The following is a 23,220-nucleotide window of genomic DNA, read 5'->3' as shown; positions in this document are numbered from 1 at the left end:
AGCTTTACGCCGCTGCGTAGACGCGTCTCACGGGCCGGACGTGACGTAGGGAGTGTTCCGGCTTCGGCCTCCGCCGCTGCCGCCGCTAGCACAGCCGCGGACGCCGCTGCTGCCGTCGGGGCTTGTTATTTCTAAAATGGCGCCCCTGGACTTGGACAAGTATGTGGAGATAGCGCGGCTGTGCAAATACCTGCCGGAGAACGACCTGAAGGTGAGCCTGGCCGGGGCGGGAGCGCTGCTTTCGGGGCTCCCCCCCTTCCGGCAGTGGGGCTCCCGCCGGCCCGCCCTTCCTCTCTCCGCGGGACCCCCGGCGGTGTCCTGTCCCGTCACGGTGGAGGGCCTAACGCGGTGCGAGGCGACTCGTTCCGACTTGGCGTCACGCGGGGAGCGGGGGAAGCCCGAGTCCCCCGAATGCCATCCCGAATCCCTCGGCGGGGATCCCAAGGAATGTCGCGGCCTCTGCCCCAGGGTTGCCCGTCCTGGCCTTGGGGCTGCCCCGGGGCTCGAGCCTTCACGGCTTTGCTTACAAGACTCCTCTCCCGTCACCCTGACCCCGGGTCTCGGTGTCTGACGCGAGCCCCCGCGGGCAGTGGCAGCGGTCATCCCCTCAGAAGCGGTGACAGGAGCGCGGGGAGGCCGGCGTCTGACAGGGAATGCAGCGTGCTCCCGGAACGCGGCCCCAGTGGGTTTAGGTGACTGAGGAATGGAGATGGGAAGGGGCAGGCGGGGGCCCTAGCGGTCTGGTAGGGTGAGAGAACGTCAAGTCGTCCCGCTGCCAGAGGACTTCTCCCAGTTGCTTGTTAGGAGTGTTGGTTTTCTTCTGCTCATTCCAATATGAACCCGTTTTCGAGCACGTCGTTGAGCTGTTTTAAGTGGATAAAGTAACAGACTCTCAATAAACACCAATACGTTTCTGTCCTTTAAGTTGTCCCCGCTCCCCCCCCCCCCCCCCGTCTCTTCTTAGCTCAAGGTTTCATTGTTTTGGTTTTCCAAAGGAAATGAGTCGTTCTTTGTACTGCAGAGTCCTAGCAACAGTAAACCTATGTTTGGGTAAAGGAATGAATGTAAGAGTAAAGAAATGTAAGCCTTTGGGATGCTGCTTTTTTGACAAGTGTTTCTATGCGTTTGTTAAAACCAGTGCTTAGGTGACTAGCAGTGTTTACAGGTTAGTGGTAGTGCCTGTTCTTGTTCAATTAACTTTGATTTGCTGTGTGGTAAGTGGGTAAACTGTTGATAATTTTGAGTTCTTTTTATTCTTTAAGCTGTGGGTTTAAAGCAATTTATTTTTGTCCGTGAATTTTTTTCTCTTAAGGAAGATATTATTGGTTTTTTCTTTTGCCATCTCTTGGTACAGGGAGTTGATATGTAACATCAGTCAACAGTATGCAAAATGTTTAAGGCCACAGGAGCTGTTGTGAATGTAACTAACTTGTATGTTAATTATATGTGCTGTTTTATAGGGGAGGCATTCTTGTCCATTCTCCCCTTTTTAACAGGATAATTTAATTAAAATGAGGACAAAGCCAGTATTAGTAGCTTTCATGCTCTTGTGACGATAGTTTTGTAGCTTCTTTCTGCTATATGGCTTTTTAGGAAACAAGAATTTTTCCTTAAAAAAACGCAACATTGTGACCCAGTTCATTGGAAAACTAAAGTTGGTTTTTGCATGTCAGTGAATTGATGTGGAGTTTTCTGTTCTTTAGGATATGTAAAGCAGTTTTAAGCTTTGTGTTTATAATGAGTAAAATATTGCTTATTATGAAATGTATCTTGATATTGGATATTGAAATGATTTGAAAGACAAATCAGTTGGATTTTCTTTAGACCTCTTAGTTTGATAAACATTAGATTTCCTTCCTAACCTAAGAGAATATAGTTATTAAACCATTTCATTTCCCTTTGCAACACAATTGGACTGTACTTAGTGTGTATCTGTTTCCTAGTAAATTTTTTTCCCCACCCTGGACCAACTACTAGAAAAAAAAATTCTGAATTTTTCTATATAAGTGGAAGCTTTTCTTCTTTGTCTTGGAAATGTTTTTATCAGATTAATTTTCTTGTGCTGCATCTCTGGTGTATTTAAAGAAATTTAATTCTGTTTCTCCCTCTTGGCATGTAGTGCAAACTAAAATTAGGCAGGCCAAGAAAGTATTCCAGGAGCACTTTTTCTGAGGCTTTAAAGCCAAAATGAAATATTCTATCAAAGGAAGAAAAGAAATCATTGGGGCCACTTAATGATCATTATGGAAAAGATTTGTTCTGGTAGAAAAATAGACAGAAATTTACCTGTGTTTTAAATTGACTGGAAGTTGGAGATACTAAATAAAATAATAAATGCATAGGATGTTCTAGATCTAATCATGATTTCTCTATATCTAAATTGGAAATGGTCAAATCACTAGTCCTGGGTCAAATGTACATAACTGTTTTGAAGGAATAAGGGTGATATGTGAAGGTGAGTGGACCAAAGCGTAACATGTCTTAAAAAAGAGTTCGTGTGATTCTCATCCACTAAAAAAATTTCAGAGAGGATCATAGAAGACACAGATTCCATATCTGACCAAATGTAAGAATGAATGATGGAAGACAGGTTTACTGAATACTTACACTTACGTATTTTGTCATAGGAGAGGTTCTGTAACTTGGAGATTGTCTGATCTCTTTGACAGTTCTTAAAGGTCCCATGTAAGTAAAGAAGTTGCACACTGAGTTGGTGTTCAGTTTTTTTTTTTTTTTTTTTTTTTTTTTTACTGAGGAACTGAAGACAGTTTCCATGGTAGGGGTTGGGAGAATACTAGTGTCTACCTCAGACATGCAGCACAGGGAGAAGTAACCACTTCCATGGATTGATAGTTGCTGTAATCTTTTTTGGAACTCACTTTTATGTTTAGTCTGAACCATCTCTGTTTTTCATATAAGGCCACTGAGCCATCTCTGTTTTTCATATAAGGCCACTGCTCTGCAAAATTGTACCTCTGTTTGAAATGCCTCCATAAAACTTCAGAGAATTCTCCCTTGCTTTTTTCTAAGACTTGGTGAAGAGCATTTTGTACCTCCTTATTCAGCCTCTATCTGATTTTATAGAGTCTCATATATGGTAGTCTTGAGCCTTCTAGGTTTGAAGCCTGTTAGTCTTGTCACTCACCTTATTGCCTGTCTTACTGATCATTTTGTTTACCTGAGTTGTTTGGTTTTGTATATTATCTTTCTTTAGGTATTTCAAGGAAAAATGAACACAGTACAGCAGTTAGGGACAGACTGTGGCTTTCTATAGGGCTAGAATAGTTTTTTTTGTTTGTTTTGTTTTTTAAATTCTATTTATTTATTTATTTATTTATTTATTTTTGGCTGTGTTGGGTCTTCGTTTCTGTGCGAGGGCTTTCTCTAGTTGCGGCGAGCGGGGGCCACTCTTCATCGCGGTGCGCGGGCCTCTCACTGTCGCGGCCTCTCTTGTTGCGGAGCACAGGCTCCAGACGCTCAGGCTCAGTAATTGTGGCTCACGGGCCCAGCTGCTCCGCGGCACGTGGGATCCTCCCAGACCAGGGCTCGAACCCGCGTCCCCCGCATTGGCAGGCAGACTCTCAACCACTGCGCCACCAGGGAAGCCCATAGAATAGTTTTTTCAGTGTTTTCATTCATAATCTTTCTGAGACCCTTTGTGATAATCCTTGGCATTTTGTCTTTTTGGCTACAGAGTCACAGTCTCTTGGGTCTTCTGAAAATAGTCTGTAGCAGTGCTGTCCAGTAGAAAATGCTCAGAAATGTGAGCCTCAAATTGTTAAATTTTTTAAAGTAGAAAGAAACAGGTGAAATCAATCTTAGTAATATTTTATTTAACCCAATTTCAACATACAATTAATATAAAATTACTAACATAATACCTTGTCTTTTTTGTGTATTAAGTCTACAAAATGTGGTATATGTTTTACATTTACAACACATCCCAGTTTGGATCAGCCACATTTCAGGTGCTCAATAGCTGCATGTGGTAGTAGGTTTCCTATGGGACAATGCACACTTCTAATGACTCCCCAGACCCTTTTCTAGAATTTCAGAGCTGAGAGAGAATCAGAGTTTGCCTAGTTCTGTATTCTTCTCACTTTACTGAGGGGGAACTGAGCTTTGTAGAGTTTATGATCTGCCTGAGGATGTCCAGCTAATCATTGAATTAAGTTGGAAAGCCTCTTTGTGCAGAGCTCTTTCTGATACAGTTAATAGCCTTTTAGGATGGCAAATAGCATACTTTTCCACTTAATCACCTTTCTTTTTACCTTCCATTCTGAGCACATTAGAGTGCTCTCTTCTGACAGTGTGCCTTGTACTTCCCTGCTTCTTTCCTTCTGCTTAGTCTCCTTCTTTTACCTACTTATTTAATACTTATATAGCACAAATATTAAATCATTTAATACTGTGTGAGTTGGGTACTAACATTTGCCCCATTTTACAGACAGGTATCTCAAGCACAGGCAGATTAACTTTTCAAAGGCATATAGCTAGTAAGTAAGTGAAGGAGCTGCATTCAGACCTAGGCAGTCTGGCTCCAGGGTTCACATCCATAACTACCACTTACGCTTCCTCTATACAATACCCTTCATGCCCCTTTTAATTTAATTAATTAATTTATTTATTTTTTGGCTGCACCAAATGGCTTGTGGAATCTTAGTTCCCCTACCAGGGATCGAACCCGGGCCCACAGCAGTGAAAGTGCAGAGTCCTAACCACTGGACCAACAGGGAATTCCCCTCCATGCCCTTTTTAGCTCTAGCTCAGATGTCACTTTCTCCATACAGGGCTCCTGGATTCCACAGTCAGAATTATTAGTAATGGTTAGAATTTACACAGCTACTTACAGTTTTCAGAGTACCTTCATGTCCACTCTATCACTGTGATAGGCAGAACAAATATCAGAGCCAGGACTTGATGAGGTTTAAGTGACTTTTGCCACAGTAAGTCAGCAGAATATATACCTGAATTTATTTGCTATTTAAAATTTCCATTCTGGAATTCCCTGGTGGTCCAGTGGTTAGGACTCGGTGCTTTCGCTGCCATGGCCCAGGTTCAATATCTGGTCTGGGAACTAAGATCCTGCAAGCTGTTTGGCAAGGCCAAAAAAATTTTCCATTCTTTCTATTCTATACTAACCTTTGCCCCATAGCACTTTTTGTTCCATTTTACTACCACTGTATTGTTCTGTCTTGTATGATAGTAAATATGCCTGTCTCCACCATTAGACTGCAAGCTTCTTGAAGGGCCAGGATCGTATCTTGTTTATTTTTGTATTCTCCACAGTCTTAGAACACTGCCTTGTATGTGATAGACACTCAGTTAAGGTGTGTTGAATCAAACCGTACTGCTTTACAACAGACATTTCTTTAACTGTCTCCTGTGTCAAGTACTATTCCCTGTGGATGCTAGAGGTAGAATTTGGCACTTCTCTCTGTCTTTGAGGGGCTCTCAATATAGTAGGGGAGATAGAGAGGTAAACAAATGATCATTGCATAGTGTGGTAGGTGCTAAAATAGAGAGCTGTCCAGCATATCAGAGAACATAGAAGAAGCAGCATCTAACTCTGGAGCCACAGATAGTTTCACAAAGGAGGAGCAATGAGAGGATGAGCAGAGTTTTTTCAGGTAGACAAGATGGGAAGGAAAGAACATGAAGCAGAAGAAATACCGTGTGCAATGGTATAGCTTAATCTGAAAGAACATGGCTGGTCAACTTGAAGTAGTCTGGTATGGCTCGAGGTGGTGCAGGGAAGACAGGCAGAGACCAAATCATGGAAGACGAGGCTGATAAACTTGGATTTTTATCTTTGAGATGGTTCATGTATAAACACTTTGAAATGTTTTTATATTTTAGGGAAAAACAAATAAATCATGCTTTGTGATTTTTTTAAAATATGGCTAACTAAAAAGTAGATTCAAAGAAAACTATTAGAGAGGTACACTGTTGTATGTAGTAAGAATATGACAAAATCACAAAGATGATATCTGAATGGAGTTTGGGAAACACTATAGTAGACAGAGGAGTGTCCTTGAGAGGTTTTTAAGGGGGACAGTGACGGGTTTTGGAATTTTCTAGCAGCATTATGGACCTTGGATTGGAATGGGACAAAAATGTCATAGAAGCAATAGACCACGTGACATAAAAGCTTTTGAAGTAAGCCAGTGACAAGTGGTTGTGGTGTATAAAAGGAAATGAAGATGGTATAATAGGACCTGTTGACAGATTATGTCTAGGTTTGAGAGAGAGAGAGAAGAGTTCAGTGTAATCTCTTAGTTTCTGGCATGGATTACTTAGTAAATACTAATAACTAGGTTAAGGCATACAAGGGAGTTTGGTTTGGGCCAGACTGAATTTGAGATGCTGCCAAGTCAAGACATTGAGGCAGAAACGTTCAGAAGACTGTTGGATAAACAGATCTGTTGGGTAACAAATATTTATTGATTACCAAATGTGCTCCAGCCATTGTTCTAATAGTGTTAAACTCAGGAGGAAGGTCTAGACCAGTGGTTCTCAGCTGGGGGTGATTTTGCCCCCTGAGCGGATATTTGGTGATGTCTGGAGACACTTGTAGATTTTCACAGCTATCTAGGGGGTGTAGAGGCCAGATGTTGCTGAACATCATACAGTGCACAGGACAGCAGCCCCCACAACAGAGAGTTGTCGGCAGTGCCAGGGCTCAGAAACTCTGGTTTTTACTGAAGGTACAGATATTTCCTTCTGTTTTGTTAGCATGTGAATATCATTGTCATCTTGGATTCCCGCTCCCACTCTTCCTTCCCAGGGATTTGTGTTATAGTAGAGACTCTATTCAGAGGCTGTGTAGAATATAATCTTAGATAGATTTTTATTTCTTAAGAGATTTTATAAATACCAGTATGTAAAAGTAAGTAAAGGAAATAGTATGTTTCAGATAACAAGATCAGCTAAATGAAGAATTACAGAAATTCAAAACCCAGTGTGTTTGAGGGTCAAGAGAGAACAGGGAGACAGGAGCAGAGAATAGAGTGGATCTGTAAACAAGTATCTTGAGGAAAAGGTAGAGAAGGGAAATAGGGTCTCCTAAGAATGGGTCCATGAACCTCTACTTTTTCAAGGATTAGGAATTAATTAGGCACCGTGGGGAAAAATGGGTGTAGTTTGCCCTATATTTGGGATAAGATTGAGAATCTTGCCTCAGTGACTGCTTTGGGGCAGAAAGAGAAACCATGCTTCCTACAAATCAAGCTGCAAACAAAGCTTTGAAGGGCTTTGGAGGAGCCTCTCCCATGGCAAGACTGGGCTCTGAGAGGCCACTGTGTGTGTAGTTGGCTGACATATGTAGAGTTTGTACTGAGATTTCATAGACTTCTTATTTTTATGTGTTCTTGACATGAATTTGTAAGCTGCTGCTGAACTGGAGCGATGAGAGGCAGTGGCTTTGGCTTAGAGGCTTAGTGCTCTAAGTCCTCTGTTGGAACTGCAGAAGTGGCAGTTATAGGAGGCAGCTGTTAACTTTACTCAAGTTAGCGCGCCTGGCCTTGGGTTGAAGATGTTGCCTAAGTAGTTTACATGGTTCGCTAGGCACTCACTGGCTTTTGGTAGGGTTTCACAGTGATGTTCTTTAGCTAATGGTCTCCTGTTACTTTCAGATCAGCACTGGGGGTTTGGGCCAGTCACCAGAAGTGACTTGCAGTCCAGGAGGCATTATGGGCCAGGAGAGCCAGTCATATGTGGGTGCAAATTCTGCAACACTCAAAATGAGAACTATAGAGTCCCTCACGAATCTGTGCTGTGATTAGTTTCAGAATGTTAAATGATAACTCACTTTGTTCTAAAAAGGATATAGAGTGGTTTACAAAGAAGCATTCAATATAGCAAGATAAATTATATTCAGAATAAGTAAGAAAAATGAGACAAGAAGAAAATAAAGATAGGAAACCAAGATGGAGCCAATAGGAAAAGTAAGAATAGTACATATAAAATAAAAGCTATGATGACTGGGTTACTTCTTTGAGATTAGGCCTTAAGCTTTCTAGGAGCCTACAGAAAGATGGAAACTGATCAACTAAAAAAAATTTACAGAGTCTGTAAGATGATAAAAGTAAGCTTCTCAGGGAAATCACATCTATCCCTGATGGAAGAAACAAAGAGACATTCCTCCCCCAGTCCTCCTTGAAGGCAACTATTTAATCACAGCATCCTATGCACCTTGTTTATAGTCCATGCAATGACTAGCTCTGTAGAGGACTGTTTCCTATAATGTCCTTTACTACAGGTTGATAGTATGACATTAAAGTGCAATTTGGGAAAAAGCAATTGGGAAAGGAGTGCAGTGTAACGCAGGGTGAGGACAGCCCTCTCTAGAGGACAGTCTGGCTTAATTCATGGTGGAGTTTATAGTAGGTTGGTTTGTTTGGGTAACATACTAATGATTGATCTTTAAAGGGGTGTACACCAAATTTGATGGAGCCCCCAAATTTACAAGTAACTGAGAGTGGGCAAGAGGCGAGATCAACAATATACGCTTATGTCAGAGAATATATTAGGTATGGGCCCTGACCTTCACTGATGGAGGTTAGGCCTCTTCTTAAAAGATGTGCAATCTGAAAGAGTGTGGGTGGGACAAGTGCCTGAGAACATGCAGGCCTCCTGGCAACAAACAGAAAACTCTGCCCACTCCTGGACAAATTACAGCAAAGCACTTCTACAGATACCTTGGTGGAATTCTCTTTGAGGAGGTTTGGTGAGTGTACCTGAAAAAAATCGCAAATATTAATTGAGCAAGGCATTATACCTAAGAAAGGTGGGTAAGGTCCTGAGATAGGTACTTTAAAACATCACTATATTGTTTTATTTTAAAAATTGTATAGTTTCAGAAAGTACATTCAAAAGTATAAATTGCTGCTCTATGAGGCTAACCTAAAAAAAAGTAGTGCTCTTTTTTCTGGCTGACTGAGAAGGGAGGTGGTAATGAAAGACTATAAAAAAATACAGGCCAGTCATGGCATATTTGTTCTTTGGAACTACCCTTAAGCTAGATGGAAGTGAGTTAGGGTGAAAAAAAAATGCAAATAGTAATTGTAAACTTTGGGAGCTAATTACTATACAAATAATAAATTATATATCACAGGTCTAATGGATTATAATAGAAAGAGGATGTTGTACAACACTGATCTTTTGAAATTGATTGGGAGGACAGCTACCTCTATCCACAAGGAGTAGATTTGAGTGGTTTTGGTCAACGTGGTAATTATTATTTTTAAAGAGGTACTATATATTATTAATTTAAAAATAACTGTTTTATGAGATATAATTCACATATCATAAAATTAATTTTTAAAGTGTATAATTCAGTGGGGTTTTTTTTCCCAGTGGGTTTTAATATATTTACAGAGTTGTACAACCATTGCCATAATCAATGTTAGAACATTTTTATCATCCCAAAGAGAAACTATACCCATTAACAGAAACTCCCCATTACCCCTTACCTCAAAGTCCAGCCCTAAGCAACCATTAATCTATTTTATATCTTCATGGATTTGCCTATTCCAGGCATTTCAGATAAATTGAGTCATATATTGAGTTGGCTAAAAAGTTCCTTCGGGTTTTTCCATAAGGTGTTATGGAACTTTTTGGCCAACTCAATATATATATATTTTTAAAAATAAATTTATTTGTTTGTTTATTTATTTATTTTTGGCTGTGTTGGGTCTTCATTGCTGCGCGTGGGCTCTCTCCAGCTGTGGCGAGCGAGGGCCACTCCTCGCCGTGGTGCGTGGGCTTAACATGGTGGTGCTTGTTGCAGAGCACAGGCTCCAGGCGCACAGGCCCCAGTGGCTGTGGCACGCAGGCTCAGTAGTTGTGGCGCATGGGCTTAGTTGCTCTGCGGCAGTGGGATCCTCCCGGACCAGGGCTCGAACCCGTGTTCCCTGCATTGGCAGATGGACTCCCAACCACTGCACCACCAGGGAAGCCCTGGCCAAATATTATGTGGCCTTTTGTGACTGGCTTATTTAGCATGATGTTTTCAAGATTCATCTATGTTTGTTTTTTGTTTTTTTTATAAATTTATTTATTTATTTTTATTTTTGGCTGTGTTGGGTCTTCTTTGCTGCGCGCGGGCTTTCTCTAGTTGTGGCGAGCGGGGGCTGCTCTTCGTTGTGGTGCGTCGGCTTCTCATTGTGGTGGCTTCTCAGGTTGTGGAGCATGGGCTCTAGGTGCGTGGGCTTCGGTAGTTGTGGTACGCGGGTTCAGTAGTTGTGGCTCGCGGGCTCTAGAGCGCAGGCTCAGTAGTTGTGGCACACGGGCTTAGTTGCTCCACGGCATGTGGGATCTCCCTGGACCAGGGCTCGAACCCATGTCCCCTGCATTGGCAGGCGGATTCTTTACCACTGCACCACCAGGGAAGCCCCTTCCATCAGTATTGAACATAGTTGATTACTCCTTTTTTGAAACATTTTCTTCACCGGACTTCCATAATACCACACTCTCATGGTTTCCTTTGTACTTCATCAAGCAGTCCCTTTTGCTGGTTTCTCCTTCTGTCCCTAACTTCTGTGTGAAGTATTAAGACTCATTTTTATAACTTATCCTTTTCTCTATTTGTAAGCAGCCACTTTAGTTGTCTCTTCTAGTCTCATGACTTGAAGTATATATTTCCTGACAATCTCCAAATTGGTCTCTCTAACCTGGATCCTTTTCCTTGAATTCAGGACTCACTTGGTCAGCTGTTTACAGCACATCTTAGGCACTTTGAAGTCTGATAGGCATTGCAGATTTAGTGTGTCAGAATCAAATCTTACAGCCAAATAGTGGAAACAACCCAAATGTTCAGCAACTGATGAATGGATAAGCAAAATGTGGTAAATACATACCATGGAATATTATTCAACTATAAAGAAGAACAAAGAAATAATGCATGTTACAATGTGGATGGACTTTAAAAACATATGTTAAGTGAAAGAAGCTAGTCACAAAAGGCACCATTTCTAGATGTCCAGAATGAACAAATCCATAGACACAGCAGACTAGTGATTGCCCAGGGCTGGGGGGTGGGGTTGTGGGAGGTGGGAGGTGAGTGCTAATGAGTATACAGTTTCTTTCTGGGGTGATGAGAATGTTCTAAAATTGATTATGGTGATGGTTGCCCAACAGTGAACACGCTGAAAACCACTGAATTTTACGCATTAAAGGGGTGAATTTTACGATGTGTGAATTATATCTCAATGAAGTTGTTAAACAAGCCCCACAAATTCCTCGTTCCCCGTCCCCCAAACAAAACCCAGACAAATCAAAACAATCTACTACTCGTGAAAAAATAATTGAGAAGCACTGGGCTTATTAAAATTAAAAACTTTGCTCTGCATGGGAATTCCCTGGTGGTGGTCCAGTGGTTAGGATTTCACACTGTCACTGCTGAGGGCCCAGGTTCGATCTCTGGTTGGGGAACTAAAATTCCACAAGCCACGTGGCCAAAAAAAAAAAAAAAGAAAATTAAAAAAACCAACAAAAACCTTGCTCTGTAAAAGACGCTTTCAAGAGAGTGAGAAGGCAAGCCACGGACTGGGAGAAAATATTTGTGAAAGACATGTCTGATAAGGGACTTTTATCCAGAATAAACAAAACACTCTTAAAACTCAGCAGTAGGAAAACAAACAACCCTATTAAAAATGGTTCAAAGGGGCTTCCCTGGTGGCGCAGTGGTTAAGAATCCGCCTGCCAATGTAGGGGACATGGGTTTGAGCCCTGGTCCGGGAAGATCCCACATGCCGCAGAGCAGCTGAGCCCGTGTGCCACAACTACTGAGCCTGCGCTCTAGAGCCCGCGTGCCACAACTACTGAGCCCATGTGCTGCAACTACTGAAGCCTGCATGCCTAGAGCCCGTGTTCCACAACAAGAGAAGCCACCGCAATGAGAAGCCCTCGCACCGCAACAAAGAGTAGCCCCCGCTCACCGCAACTAGAGAAAGCCCATGCACAGCAATGAAGACCCAATGCAGGCAAAAAAAAAAGGGCCAAAGACTTGAGCAGATACCTCAGCAAAGAAGATGTATAGATGACAAGCCTATGAAAAGATGCTCCATATCATATGTCATTAGGGAGATGCAAATTAAAACAAGGTGGGAATTCCCCAGTGGTCCAGTGGTTAGGACTCTTGCTTTCACTGCCGAGGGCCCAGGTTCAATCCCTGGTCAGGGAACTGAGATCTCACAGTCCACGTGGTGTGGCCAAAACCAAAACAAAACAAAACCAAAAAAAACAACAACAAGGCAATACCACTACACACCTATTAGAATGGCCAGAATCCAAAACACTGACAGCACCAAACACTGGCAAAACTGTAGAGAAACGGAAACTCTCACTCATTGTTGATGGGGATGCAGACCAGTACAGCCACTTTGGAAGATCATTTAGCAGTTTCTTACCAAACTAAACACCCTTACCATATGATGTAGCAGTCATGCTCCTTGGTGTTTATCCAAATGAGTTGAAAACTTAACATCCACTGTAAAACCTATACACAGATGTTTATGGCAGCATTATTCATAATTGCCAAAATTTGAAAGCAACCAAGATGTCCTTCAGTAGACAAATGGTTAAATAAACTGGTACATTGAGATAATGGAATATTATTCAGCGCTAAAAAGAAATGAGCTATCAAGCCATGAAGAGACATGAAGGAAGCTTAAATGCGTATTACTACGTGAAAGAAGCCAACCTGAAAAGACAACGTATGTATGATTCCAACTATGTGACATTCTAGAAGAGGCAAAACTATGGTGATAGTAAAAAGATCAGTGGTTTCCATCCTTTCCCCATACCTTGCCCGGCACATCTCTTAAATCTGGAAGTCATCTGTATCCTTTATCACATCCTTTAGTAAACTGGTAAATGCAGGTGTTTCCCTGAGTTCTGTGAGCTGCTCTAGCAAATTATTTAAACCTAAGGAGGAGGTCTTTGGAACCTCTGATCTATAGCCGGTTGGTTAGAAGCGCACCTGGGCCTGCAACTGGTGTCTGAAGTGTGTGTGTATATTGGAAGGGGAGTTGGTGGGGGGGCAGTGTTGTGGGACTGAGCCCTTAACTTGTGGGATCTGACAGTATCTCTGGTAGATAATGTCAGAATTGAGTTAAATTGTAGGATACCCCGCTGGTGCTGCAGAGAATTGCATATTGTAGGGAGAAAAAACCTTCATACATTTGGTGACCAGGAGTGTCAAAACTGTGTGTTCTGTGTGACTAGTAAGGGAGACACATAGGAAAGAAGCACAAAGTAGGGAAGAACTGAGTTTTTCCCTACATAGGAAGGAAAAAGCTGAGGTTTTTTGTTTTTATTTTTGTTTTTTTTAAACAAATGCAAACTGGAACTGAAGGAACCTTAGAGACCATCTTTAATGATAAACTTAAGGCTCTGAGTTCAGAAACATTGTTTCACTCACCAGTATCTGTTCCTTTTACAAATAATGGATGGATTATATATCTGGACCAAGGATTGTTTATTGAAGCATCTGAGGGTTGTAGGACATTCAGCACAGAAGGAGCTTGCTACTCAGGGCCAGAAGGACTCCAGGCCAAAAGGATGATCTTGCCTTTGAGGTGCTATTTGAAGATCAGGAACTTATCCTAGGAATAAGAGCAAAGCTTTTTATTTTGAAAATGTTTTAAACAGCTTGATTTCCCCTCATTTTGGGGGGAGGGACTTTTTTCTTGCTCTTCCTTCCCCCTCCCATTGTGAGTTCTCGCCTGTGCTTGCCTCTGTGTAAAGTGTTGTAGCTATAACTGTTAAAGTGTGTCGCTCATATATTTAAGTAAATTGTAGCATTTAGATTCCTTAATTAATGTTTAAAATCATTTCATTATGCTCGTGTAGTTTAATTTGTCCTTTCTTGGCAGATCTTCATAAAATCTAGTAGGACCTCTGACTGTAGTATTAATTGGTCTCAGATGGAAGGAAGATTTCCTCCCCAGTTCTTTTTTTTTTTTTTTTAATATTTATTTTGGCTGTGCCAGGTCTCAGTTGCGGCACGCTGGATCTTTGTTGCGGCATGCAGACTTCTTTACTTGCGGCATGCGGACTTCTTAGTTGTGGCATGTGAACTCTTAGTTGCGGCATGCAAACTCTTGGTTGTGGCATGCGCGTGAGATCTAGTTCCCTGACCAGGGATCACACCTGGGCCCCCTGCATTGGGAGCGTGGAGTCTTACCCACTGGACCACCAGGGAAGTCCCTAGAGTTCTTTTTTTTAAATTAATTAATTAATTTTTGGCTGTGTTGGGTCTTCATTGCTGCATGCAGGCTTTCTCTAGTTGAGGTGAGCGGGGGCTACTCTTTGTTGCGGTGCGTGGGCTTCTCATTGCAGTGGCTTCTCTTTGTTGCGCAGCACGGGCTCTAGGCACGTGGGCTTCAGTAGTTGTGGCTTGTGGGCTCTAGAGCAGAGGCTCAGTAGTTGTGGCGCTTGGGCTTAGTTGCTCTGCGACATGCGGGATCTTCCCGGACCAGGGCTCGAACCCGTGTCCCCTGGCAGGCAGATTCTTTATTTATATTTATTTTTGGCCACGTTCAGGCTTTGTTGCTGTGCACGGGCTTTCTCTAATTGTGGCGAGCAGGGGCTACTCTTTGTTGCGGTTCACGGGCTTCTCATTGCAGTGGCTTCTCTTGTTGCGGAGCATGGGCTCTAGGCGCGTGGGCTTCAGCAGTTGTGGCACGCGGGCTCTAGAGTGCAGGCTCAGTAATTATGGCTCACGGGCTTTGTTGCTCCATGGCATGTGGGATCTTCCCGGACCAGGGCTCGAACCCGTATCTGCTGCATTGGCAGGCGGATTCTTAACCACTGCGCCACCAGGGAAGTTCCCCTAGAGTTCTTTTTAAAAGGTAGAGTGACTCTTAAATTTTAGATTTACATTTTGCGATTAATTTTGTTAACCTTTCTATTTTGAGATAATTGTAGATTTATATGCAATTGTAAGAAATAATACCAAGAGATCCCATGTACCCTTTACCCAGTTTTCTCTAGTAGTAACGTCCTGTGGAACAAATACCACAACCAGGATATTGACATTGATACACTCCACCATCTTGTTCATAATTCTCCAGTTTTACTTGTACTCATTTGTGTGTGTATTTAGTTCTACGCAGTACTGTTATATCTGTCTCATGTATCTAATACCACGTTCATGGTACAGACAGTTCCATCACCCCAAGGAGTCCACATGTTGTCCTTTTTATAACCATACACACTTTCCTCCTGCTGCCCCTACCTCCTAGACCCTTGGCAATCACTAATCTGGTCTCCATTTCTATAAATTTTTTATTTCAAGAATGTTGTATAAATGGAATCATACAGTATATAACCTTTTGGGATAGGGTTTTTATTTTCTCCCCACTCAGCATAAATCCCTTGAAATTTATACAGATTGTCATGTGTCAATAGTTTGTTTCTTTTTATTGCTGAATAGTATTCCATGGTGTGAATGTACCATAATTTAACTATTCACTGTTGAAGGACACCTGATTTATTTCCAGTTTTTGTCTTTTATGAATTAAGCTTCTATGGACATTTGTGTACAGGTTTTTATGTGATCATAAATTTTCATTGCCAAGAATGCAATTGCTGGGTCATATTTGGTAAGTGCATGGTTTGCAATGTACTTTAAAAATTAGCAGATAAAAACCTTTTCCTGTTAAAATTATTGACTTTTACATTTTTTGTTGAAAAACATCATTTTACAGTTCCTTGCAAAGCTCTCTGTCTTCTAGAACCTATTACCTGTATAGCCAGGGAGTTTGCATTTTGGAATAGGCATTGTGAGAGGAAGGTGAAAGCTGACAGAAATCGAATCCCAGAATCATCATAGTTTCCTTTCCTGTGAAACAATACACGGATTAGTTCTTGTCTTTTTTGCATTTGGTCTTTAGTTTTAATATTGTAATAAAAGGATGCATTTTATTTTCTCTTCTTACAGCGGCTATGTGACTATGTTTGTGACCTCCTCTTGGAAGAGTCAAATGTCCAGCCAGTATCAACACCAGTAACAGTGTGTGGAGACATACACGGACAGGTAAAATTTCATGAGGATATTTTTAGCTTTTGTACTGTCTGTCCATAGTCCATGTCTGTTTCCAGTTGTGCTGCAAAATATTTAAAAAAAAGAAAAAAAAAACTGGTGGTTGGCTAGGATTCCTCAGTCTGTGTGACATTAATGATTCCTGGTTACTGTTAAAGTGAATAAAAGCCGTGGTCAAATTATTCATGGACTTTGTTGAAATCACACTTAGAAAGTGAAGAGTGAAGCATTATTGCTCTGTGGACAGGGGGAGATATAAAATACAAATGTGGACTGCTCATAGTTATTATGATTGATAGGAGATGCTTTGGTATTAGGCACTAATTTTCTATTCATTCTGTTCATTTCTGTTCTATTCACTTAATGTCATATTTTATTGAAAATTTATCATTTCCTTAGTGGGAATGAGAATAGCAGCAGTTCAGAAAGATAAAATTATTGGTGCATGATTTTACAGCAAGTCAGTGCTAGAATGGGATGAGAAAGACAGTTCATTTTTTCATCTGCTGGGGTTTTATGTGTTTGTTTTTAAGAGTTTCAGAGCATTGACAGGAGGGGTACACCTTATCTTTAGACTCTTACTGTCAGCGTTTAGCCTAGTTAGAAAACTGTGTATTTGTAGTTTTTTCTTTTTTACTGGGAAATGAAAGCTGAACAGAGCACTGATAGCCTGCTCTGTGCATGCGATGGAGTTGGGGCTATAAGACATAATATTTGTGAACAACATAGTATTTATGAATTCCTACAGGACCTTAACTATGACTGCCTAAAGGAGCAGAAATGTGTGTAGCTTGGTTGTGATTGAGGGCTGCTCCATGAGTAAAGTTCTATTTTTTATTCTTTTAATTTGGCTGCCTTGGGTCTCCGTTGCAGCGCGCAGGCCCTTGTTGCCGGCTTCTCTCTAGTTGCGGCACTAGGGCTCTAGAACGCGCAGGCTCAGTAGTTGCGGCATGCAGGCTTAGTTGCCCCGTGGCATGTGGGATCTTAGTTCCCCGACCAGGGATCGAACTCGCGTCCCCTGCACTGGAAGGCGGACTCTCAGTCACTGGACCAGCAGGGAAGTCCCGTAAAGTTCTATTTTGACTACTTAGCTCTTTTCTTTTTGGTTTTTCAGTCTGTTCTCTGGATGTGTGAGGTTATAATAAATGACATCTGCATGTTATCAGCTTCTAATTAGAGGCCCCCACTATGTCATATTTAATCTGTTAAAATTCTAGTTCTCTAAAGTAGACCTTAGGAGTTCTTCTTAATTTCCATGTAACTTCTCTCCAAAAGTATAATAAATATTTGTATTTTGCTAACATAAAGGATATTAATATAAACAGTGCCTTAACATATTTCTAAAAGCTGGAATAAACCAAGTAATGCTTTCCCTTGATTATAATATTAAAATTGAGGGGTTACCTGTGTTATCAAGGTTTTTTATTGGCCGCAGCATGAGGCTTGTGGGATCTTAGTTCCCGACCAGGGATCGAACCTGTGCCCTTGGCAGTGAAAGTGCAGAGTCCTAACTACTGAACTGCCAGGGAATTCCCCAAGACTTTTCAATAATATGAATTATAGTCATAATCAGAGGTCAGGAAGTTAGAGACAACTTCAAACTGCTAAAATTAATTCAGATAATAAATTTGCACGTCTACTGATATATATACCTTCAGTCAAATGTACAATTCTTGCTTTCATTTATCTTGTGTTTTGAGGTTAATAATGTAATTTTTCACATATTGCATGTCAATTTTTTTTTTTAAGGTTCCTATGAGGTAGGATCATTTTGTAGAGAAGGAAACTGAGTTGAAAGATTGAGGAATTAACCCAAATTCGCACAGCTACTAAGGGACAGAGCTGAGATTTGAAACTCATTTGGGTGCCCGATAGCCCATGTTATTTATTTATTTATTTATTGGCTGCACGGCTGGTGGGATCTCACTTCCCTGACCAGGGATTGAACCTGGGCCACATCAGTGCAAGCCTGGAATCCTAACCACTAGGCCCCCAGGAAACTCCCAGCCCATGTTATTTTAAGACTACCACCAAATTGAGCCATGTTTCTCTTGTACTTGACCCTTTAAAACAATTGCTCATCAAAAGCATGGGACTTGAGGAGCTTCTAAATGTCTGCAGACTAGTCAAATGTAAGGTGTATCTTTTGGGACTTGTACAGTTGTCTTCCCCTTGGGCCAGTTTTGGAATTGCAGGATTGGTTTATGAGTATAAATAAACTCATAAGAAATGTTGACAAGCATACAGTTGCTGAGAAGCATTGAAACAGCATAATCTAGTGAGGAGATTGTAGACTTCAGTGTCAGACAGAGCTTGGTTTAAGTTAAGTCCTGCTTGGGTACATAACAGCTGTTTAAGAAGCCATTTCAGCTAGCTCTTCAGTTCTTTAAATACAGCCTGTGGACCCTTGAAGGTCTATAAGATGGCACAAAATCAACTGAGGGTAAAACTGTTGGTGCCTCAGCATGAATCAAGGGAGTGTCACCAGCCTATGCTGGTTGTCATTGTATTCTTCACCAGCATGCATGCATGTACAGTAAAATAAAATGCCAGTATCACTTAAGAATGTCCTTGATGAAGCAGTAATATTAATTGGCACTCTTAACCCCTCGGTAGATACATCTTTTGAGTAGTCCCTGTGATGAAATAGGAAGTACGCATAAAGCACATCTACTGCATATCAAAGAAAAATGGTTTGCTCAAAAGAAAAGTACTTGTGCAGTTCTTTGCATCTCCTGCTGAAATAGCCTCTTTTTTTTAATGGAACGCTGTTTTTACTTGAGAGAATGAATGACAAACTACGGGTATTTGGCAACTGTTTTGCAAAAGTGAACGAAGTGAGCCAGTCACTTCAAGGAAAACAATTGACGTTATTTGTTGCTGATGACAGAATTTGAGTTTTCAAGTGAAATATTGGAATTTTAGAAAATTTGAGTTTACCACCATGAGGCTACTAGCTTCTGATACTTAAAAGACTTTTCTGATGAGGTGAGTGATGAAATTAACAAATATTTTTTTGATGATTTAACAAATATTTTTTTGATGATACATAAAGAAATGTCATTTCCATTTTCCAAATAACTAGTGTGTTACCCATTCAAAGTGTTAGACCAACTTATCTAACAGAGTTTGAGAAGAGACCAGTTGTCAAGTTTTGATGTATTAAAAGAAGAATATGCACCATTATCTCTAAAGGTTATTAAAATTCTCCTCCCTTTTGTAACACATACCTGTATGAAGGTATGTGTTACACTTTAAATTTCTAATATGGTTAATACTGATTCATATAACGTATAAACAAAAGCTTTTTGGAGACCTGTAATTTTTAAGACTATGAGTGGGTCCTGAAACCAGAAAATTTAAAAACTGCTGAGTTAGCCAACTATTTCCTTGCCTCTAACAATGGAATAAAATCCACTTCTCGGGATTGGTTTTGTTTTAAAATGAGAACATTTACAGAGTGTGTGTGATATGAAAAACATACAATAGATGGTAGAAATTATTTGTGAAATAATGAGATGGGCTTCCAGTAATGTATGACAAGGTTAATTGTCTGCATATGTTTTCAGTAAATATTTATTATATTAAAGAATTTTGGAAAACACTACCAATTTGGAGTAGGAACTATGGGTCCCCAAAGCAGAATTTTTGATCATCCATTAAATATATATAAGTTAAATGGAAACTTACAAAGCTTTTATTCAAGAATGTGTTTCTACAGACATCAGTAGTAAAGTCTAAGGACACTCACTCTTTCACCACACTTTTATAGAAGCAATTGTTTCATAAAACTTTTTAATGTTTCCTTCCTGACTTTGAGTGTGTACATACTCAATTTTTACATAACAAAATTGTATAGTTATATTAGAGGTATAGTTTTGTGTTCCATTCTTTTCCCTAGTCATTTTCCCACTTTGCTACATAGTTTCCATTATAATCATTATTTATGACTGCCTAAGGTCCAGGTCTTTGAATTAGTAGATCATACTTTATTAATATTCCCTTATGTTAGTCACGAAGGTTGTTTCTTCTGTTATTAGAAATGATGCTATGATGCATTTTCTTTATGTTATACAGCTTTTTTTTTTTTTGCCTTTAGGTTATAGTCACAGGAGTGGAGTTACTAGGCCAAAGTAACACAAACACATATATGTATATGTGTATATATATACACTGAAAGTGTATTTAGATATATATACTTATTTTTTACTGCTCATATTGTGTGTGATTGTATTTATACATATATGATATATGATATACATACACACATCATATATATATCTGTGCGGTGGGAAGTGAGAAGTATATTCCTTCAAAGGAAGGGATTCCACTTAGTAGAAATGGACAGCATATATTTTGAACAAATAATAGTCTACCAGTTGACTGAGACTGAATTTGTTTCATTTGTTTGCTTGCTAATTTTAAGAAGATAGGAAAATTTTATTTTAAACTTTCTAAAGTTTTTTTTTTTAAGCAAGTGACAACTTTTCAGACTTATGAAACATTGCTACAAAGGGTAGTACTTTATTTCAGTAGTTAATCTTTAAATTTCAGTTTTGTTCACTATAACTAAGATTTCTGTACTGTTTTAAGTGTTAGAAATTTAAGTAGTAATACTACTTTCAAGTGTGAAAGATAGATGTGAAGGAAATTATTGGTTGTAGTTGGTATGGTATATTATAGTTCCTTTAATCTAAAATCCTTTTTCAGAAAAACTGTGACTTTTCTTTAGGAAGTAGGATTAGGATAATCGAGTTGACTGAAGTTATCAAACGCACATTTTTGTCAGTTAAATTTTCAGTCAAGTAGAATATGATGAAATATACTATTCTTTTTTTACTGATTATTGAGAAGATTCTCCACAGCTGTAGAAGCTGAGGGTACACATCTTCCAAAGTAGAGTGTAAGAAGGTAGGTTGATTATGTGAAACTACGAAGTGTCATGTAAATTCATTCTTCAAAAGAAATTCTTATCCACTTGTTTCCTTATCTTTTGTCTCTTTAAGATAGATGCTGAAGGTGGGGCAAGGTGATTGGGTTAGCTTATTGACAGGTAACTGATAAATGATTTCAAATTCTCAAGTGATAGATGGGAGAAATATGAAAGAAATTTGAAAGGGGGTTGCCTATAACATTAATGACTTAGGAATGACTTTAGTGATAACTGAGCTTCATTTTAGTGCTTTTTTTTTTTTTAAGGCTTGGGAGCTGTGTGCTTGGCAGTTTAGTTTGCACTTTATTTCTTTGTATAAATGTAAATATTTGAAGTCCTCTTAATTAACTGCTTCTTTACACAGTTTGGCCTCAGTTTTATTATTTTACTCCTTCACAGGAATTTGTAATCAGCATATATTGCCTTTCTTTTATAGTTTTATGACCTTTGTGAACTATTCAGAACTGGAGGTCAGGTTCCTGACACAAACTACATATTTATGGTATGTAAACACCAGTGATATCAAGTACTTATTTTAAATGGAAGGGATCTGACTTACTACATGTAAATTATATAATAATTTCGTTGCCATGTGACAATCACTATTTAAATATATGAAAAGGTGATTCTATACTTTTCTACATTTTGCTGTGTCCTCTAGTTGAGAATAATTGCTTTTGTAAACTGCTGTATACACAGGACTGGGTTGTAGCCCTCAGTAATGGTTAGGCAGAAAAATAGCCCAGAACCACAGGTTTAAGGCATAAATCTTCAGTTTACTGTTATTTTATCAGATTTTTTTGAGCATTCATTTTCATCTGTTATTAATCTGTGGATTGATTGATATACACATATACACATTTGCTGTTAAGGTAGATATTTGCTTACTTTCTTTTTGTAATATAATGTTACCGTTGAATTTTTTCTGAGCCCTTCCGTTATTTTCCTTCCTTCTGAAAATTTCTGGGTCACTTTTCTAATCTTTTAGCTGTTTTCCTATTGGTCTAATATTGGCCCAAGTAAAACATAAATGGGAAGTGTAAATAGTATATCCTCATATGCAGTTGTTAAATACAAAGCTAAATGTAGAATACTGTTATAATTATGGTAATTGCTTTTACAAAAAAACTATTTTCTTCAAGTTGACAGCTCTTTTGATACAGTTAAAAAGATTTTTGAAATTCATTTAAAGTTTTTTGATTCACACATGATCTTTTAGAAACATTTATTAATGTAGGTAACAGAGAATTGAAAAAATGGTGGTTTTGCAGGGAAAATCCTTGAGAGAATTGCATAGCAGGTTCCTGTAGGCTCCTGTAGCATAAGACTAGCACAAACATTTAGTAGGAACAGCTTATTTATTTCCATTTGAATTTTTTGTTAAAACCCAATTTCCAAATAATTCAATGTGTAACTCTTCATTTTTGTTATTTTGGGCTGTGTCTCTGAGTTTGTGCCCTTTGGTATAATTTTTAAAAAATATTGTTGCTATTGTATTGTTTGTAACTGTAAATTTTTACTTTACAGGGTGATTTTGTAGACAGAGGTTACTATAGTTTGGAGACCTTCACTTACCTTCTTGCACTAAAGGCTAAATGGCCTGATCGTATTACACTTTTGCGAGGAAATCATGAGAGTAGACAGATTACACAGGTGTATGGATTTTATGGTAAGACCTTCTATTTCTCTGATTCTGAATATTGATTTACCTTCCTCTTTGGGAAAGAAAGCCACACAAGTCATACATGTGCTTTTCATAGTAAAATTAGAAAATACAGATAATCTTTTTCCACTTTCTCACCTTTAACTCCTTTTCTTCCCTCAATCAGTTGAAAATCTGACTATTGATATGTAGAGAGAACCATTCTTTTTTTTTAATTGAAGTATAGTTGATTTACAATATTAGTTTCAGATGTACAACGTAGTGATTCAGTATTTTTACAGATTATACTCCTTTTAAAGTTATTATAAAATATTAGCTATATTCCCTGTGTTGTACAGTATATCCTTGTAGCTTATTATTTTATACATAGTAGTCTGAGAGAACCTTTTTTTTTTTTTAATTTTTATTTATTTATTTATTTATGGCTGTATTGGGTCCTCGTCTCTGTGCGAGGGCCCCCCCCAGTTGTGGCGAGCGGGGGCCACTCCCCACCCCGGCGCGCGGGCCCCTCACCATCGTGGCCCCTCCCGCCGCGGAGCACAGGCTCCAGACACGCAGGCCCAGCAACTGTGGCCC

At 39.7% G+C, this 23,220-nt stretch overlaps 1 protein-coding gene across 1 annotated transcript in view; it reads left to right on the top strand.

The window, feature by feature from the left end:
- The first annotated feature begins 3 nt into the window (after positions 1–3).
- PPP6C (protein phosphatase 6 catalytic subunit) overlaps positions 4–23,220 on the top strand; it is a 28,435-nt gene continuing 5,218 nt past the window's right edge. The window contains exons 1-4 of the mRNA XM_082403359.1: positions 4–211; positions 15,947–16,042; positions 21,418–21,483; positions 22,509–22,650. Of these exons, the coding sequence (XP_082259485.1) occupies positions 137–211; positions 15,947–16,042; positions 21,418–21,483; positions 22,509–22,650 (379 nt within the window). The 5' untranslated portion in view covers positions 4–136. The remainder of the gene's footprint in view (positions 212–15,946; positions 16,043–21,417; positions 21,484–22,508; positions 22,651–23,220) is intronic.

This window comes from Balaenoptera borealis, assembly GCF_965194805.1.
Source record: "Balaenoptera borealis genome assembly, chromosome: 8".
NCBI classification, from domain to species: domain Eukaryota; kingdom Metazoa; phylum Chordata; class Mammalia; order Artiodactyla; family Balaenopteridae; genus Balaenoptera; species Balaenoptera borealis.
Note: the sequence above shows the minus strand (reverse complement) of the source record. Positions and strands in the feature narration are given on the sequence as shown.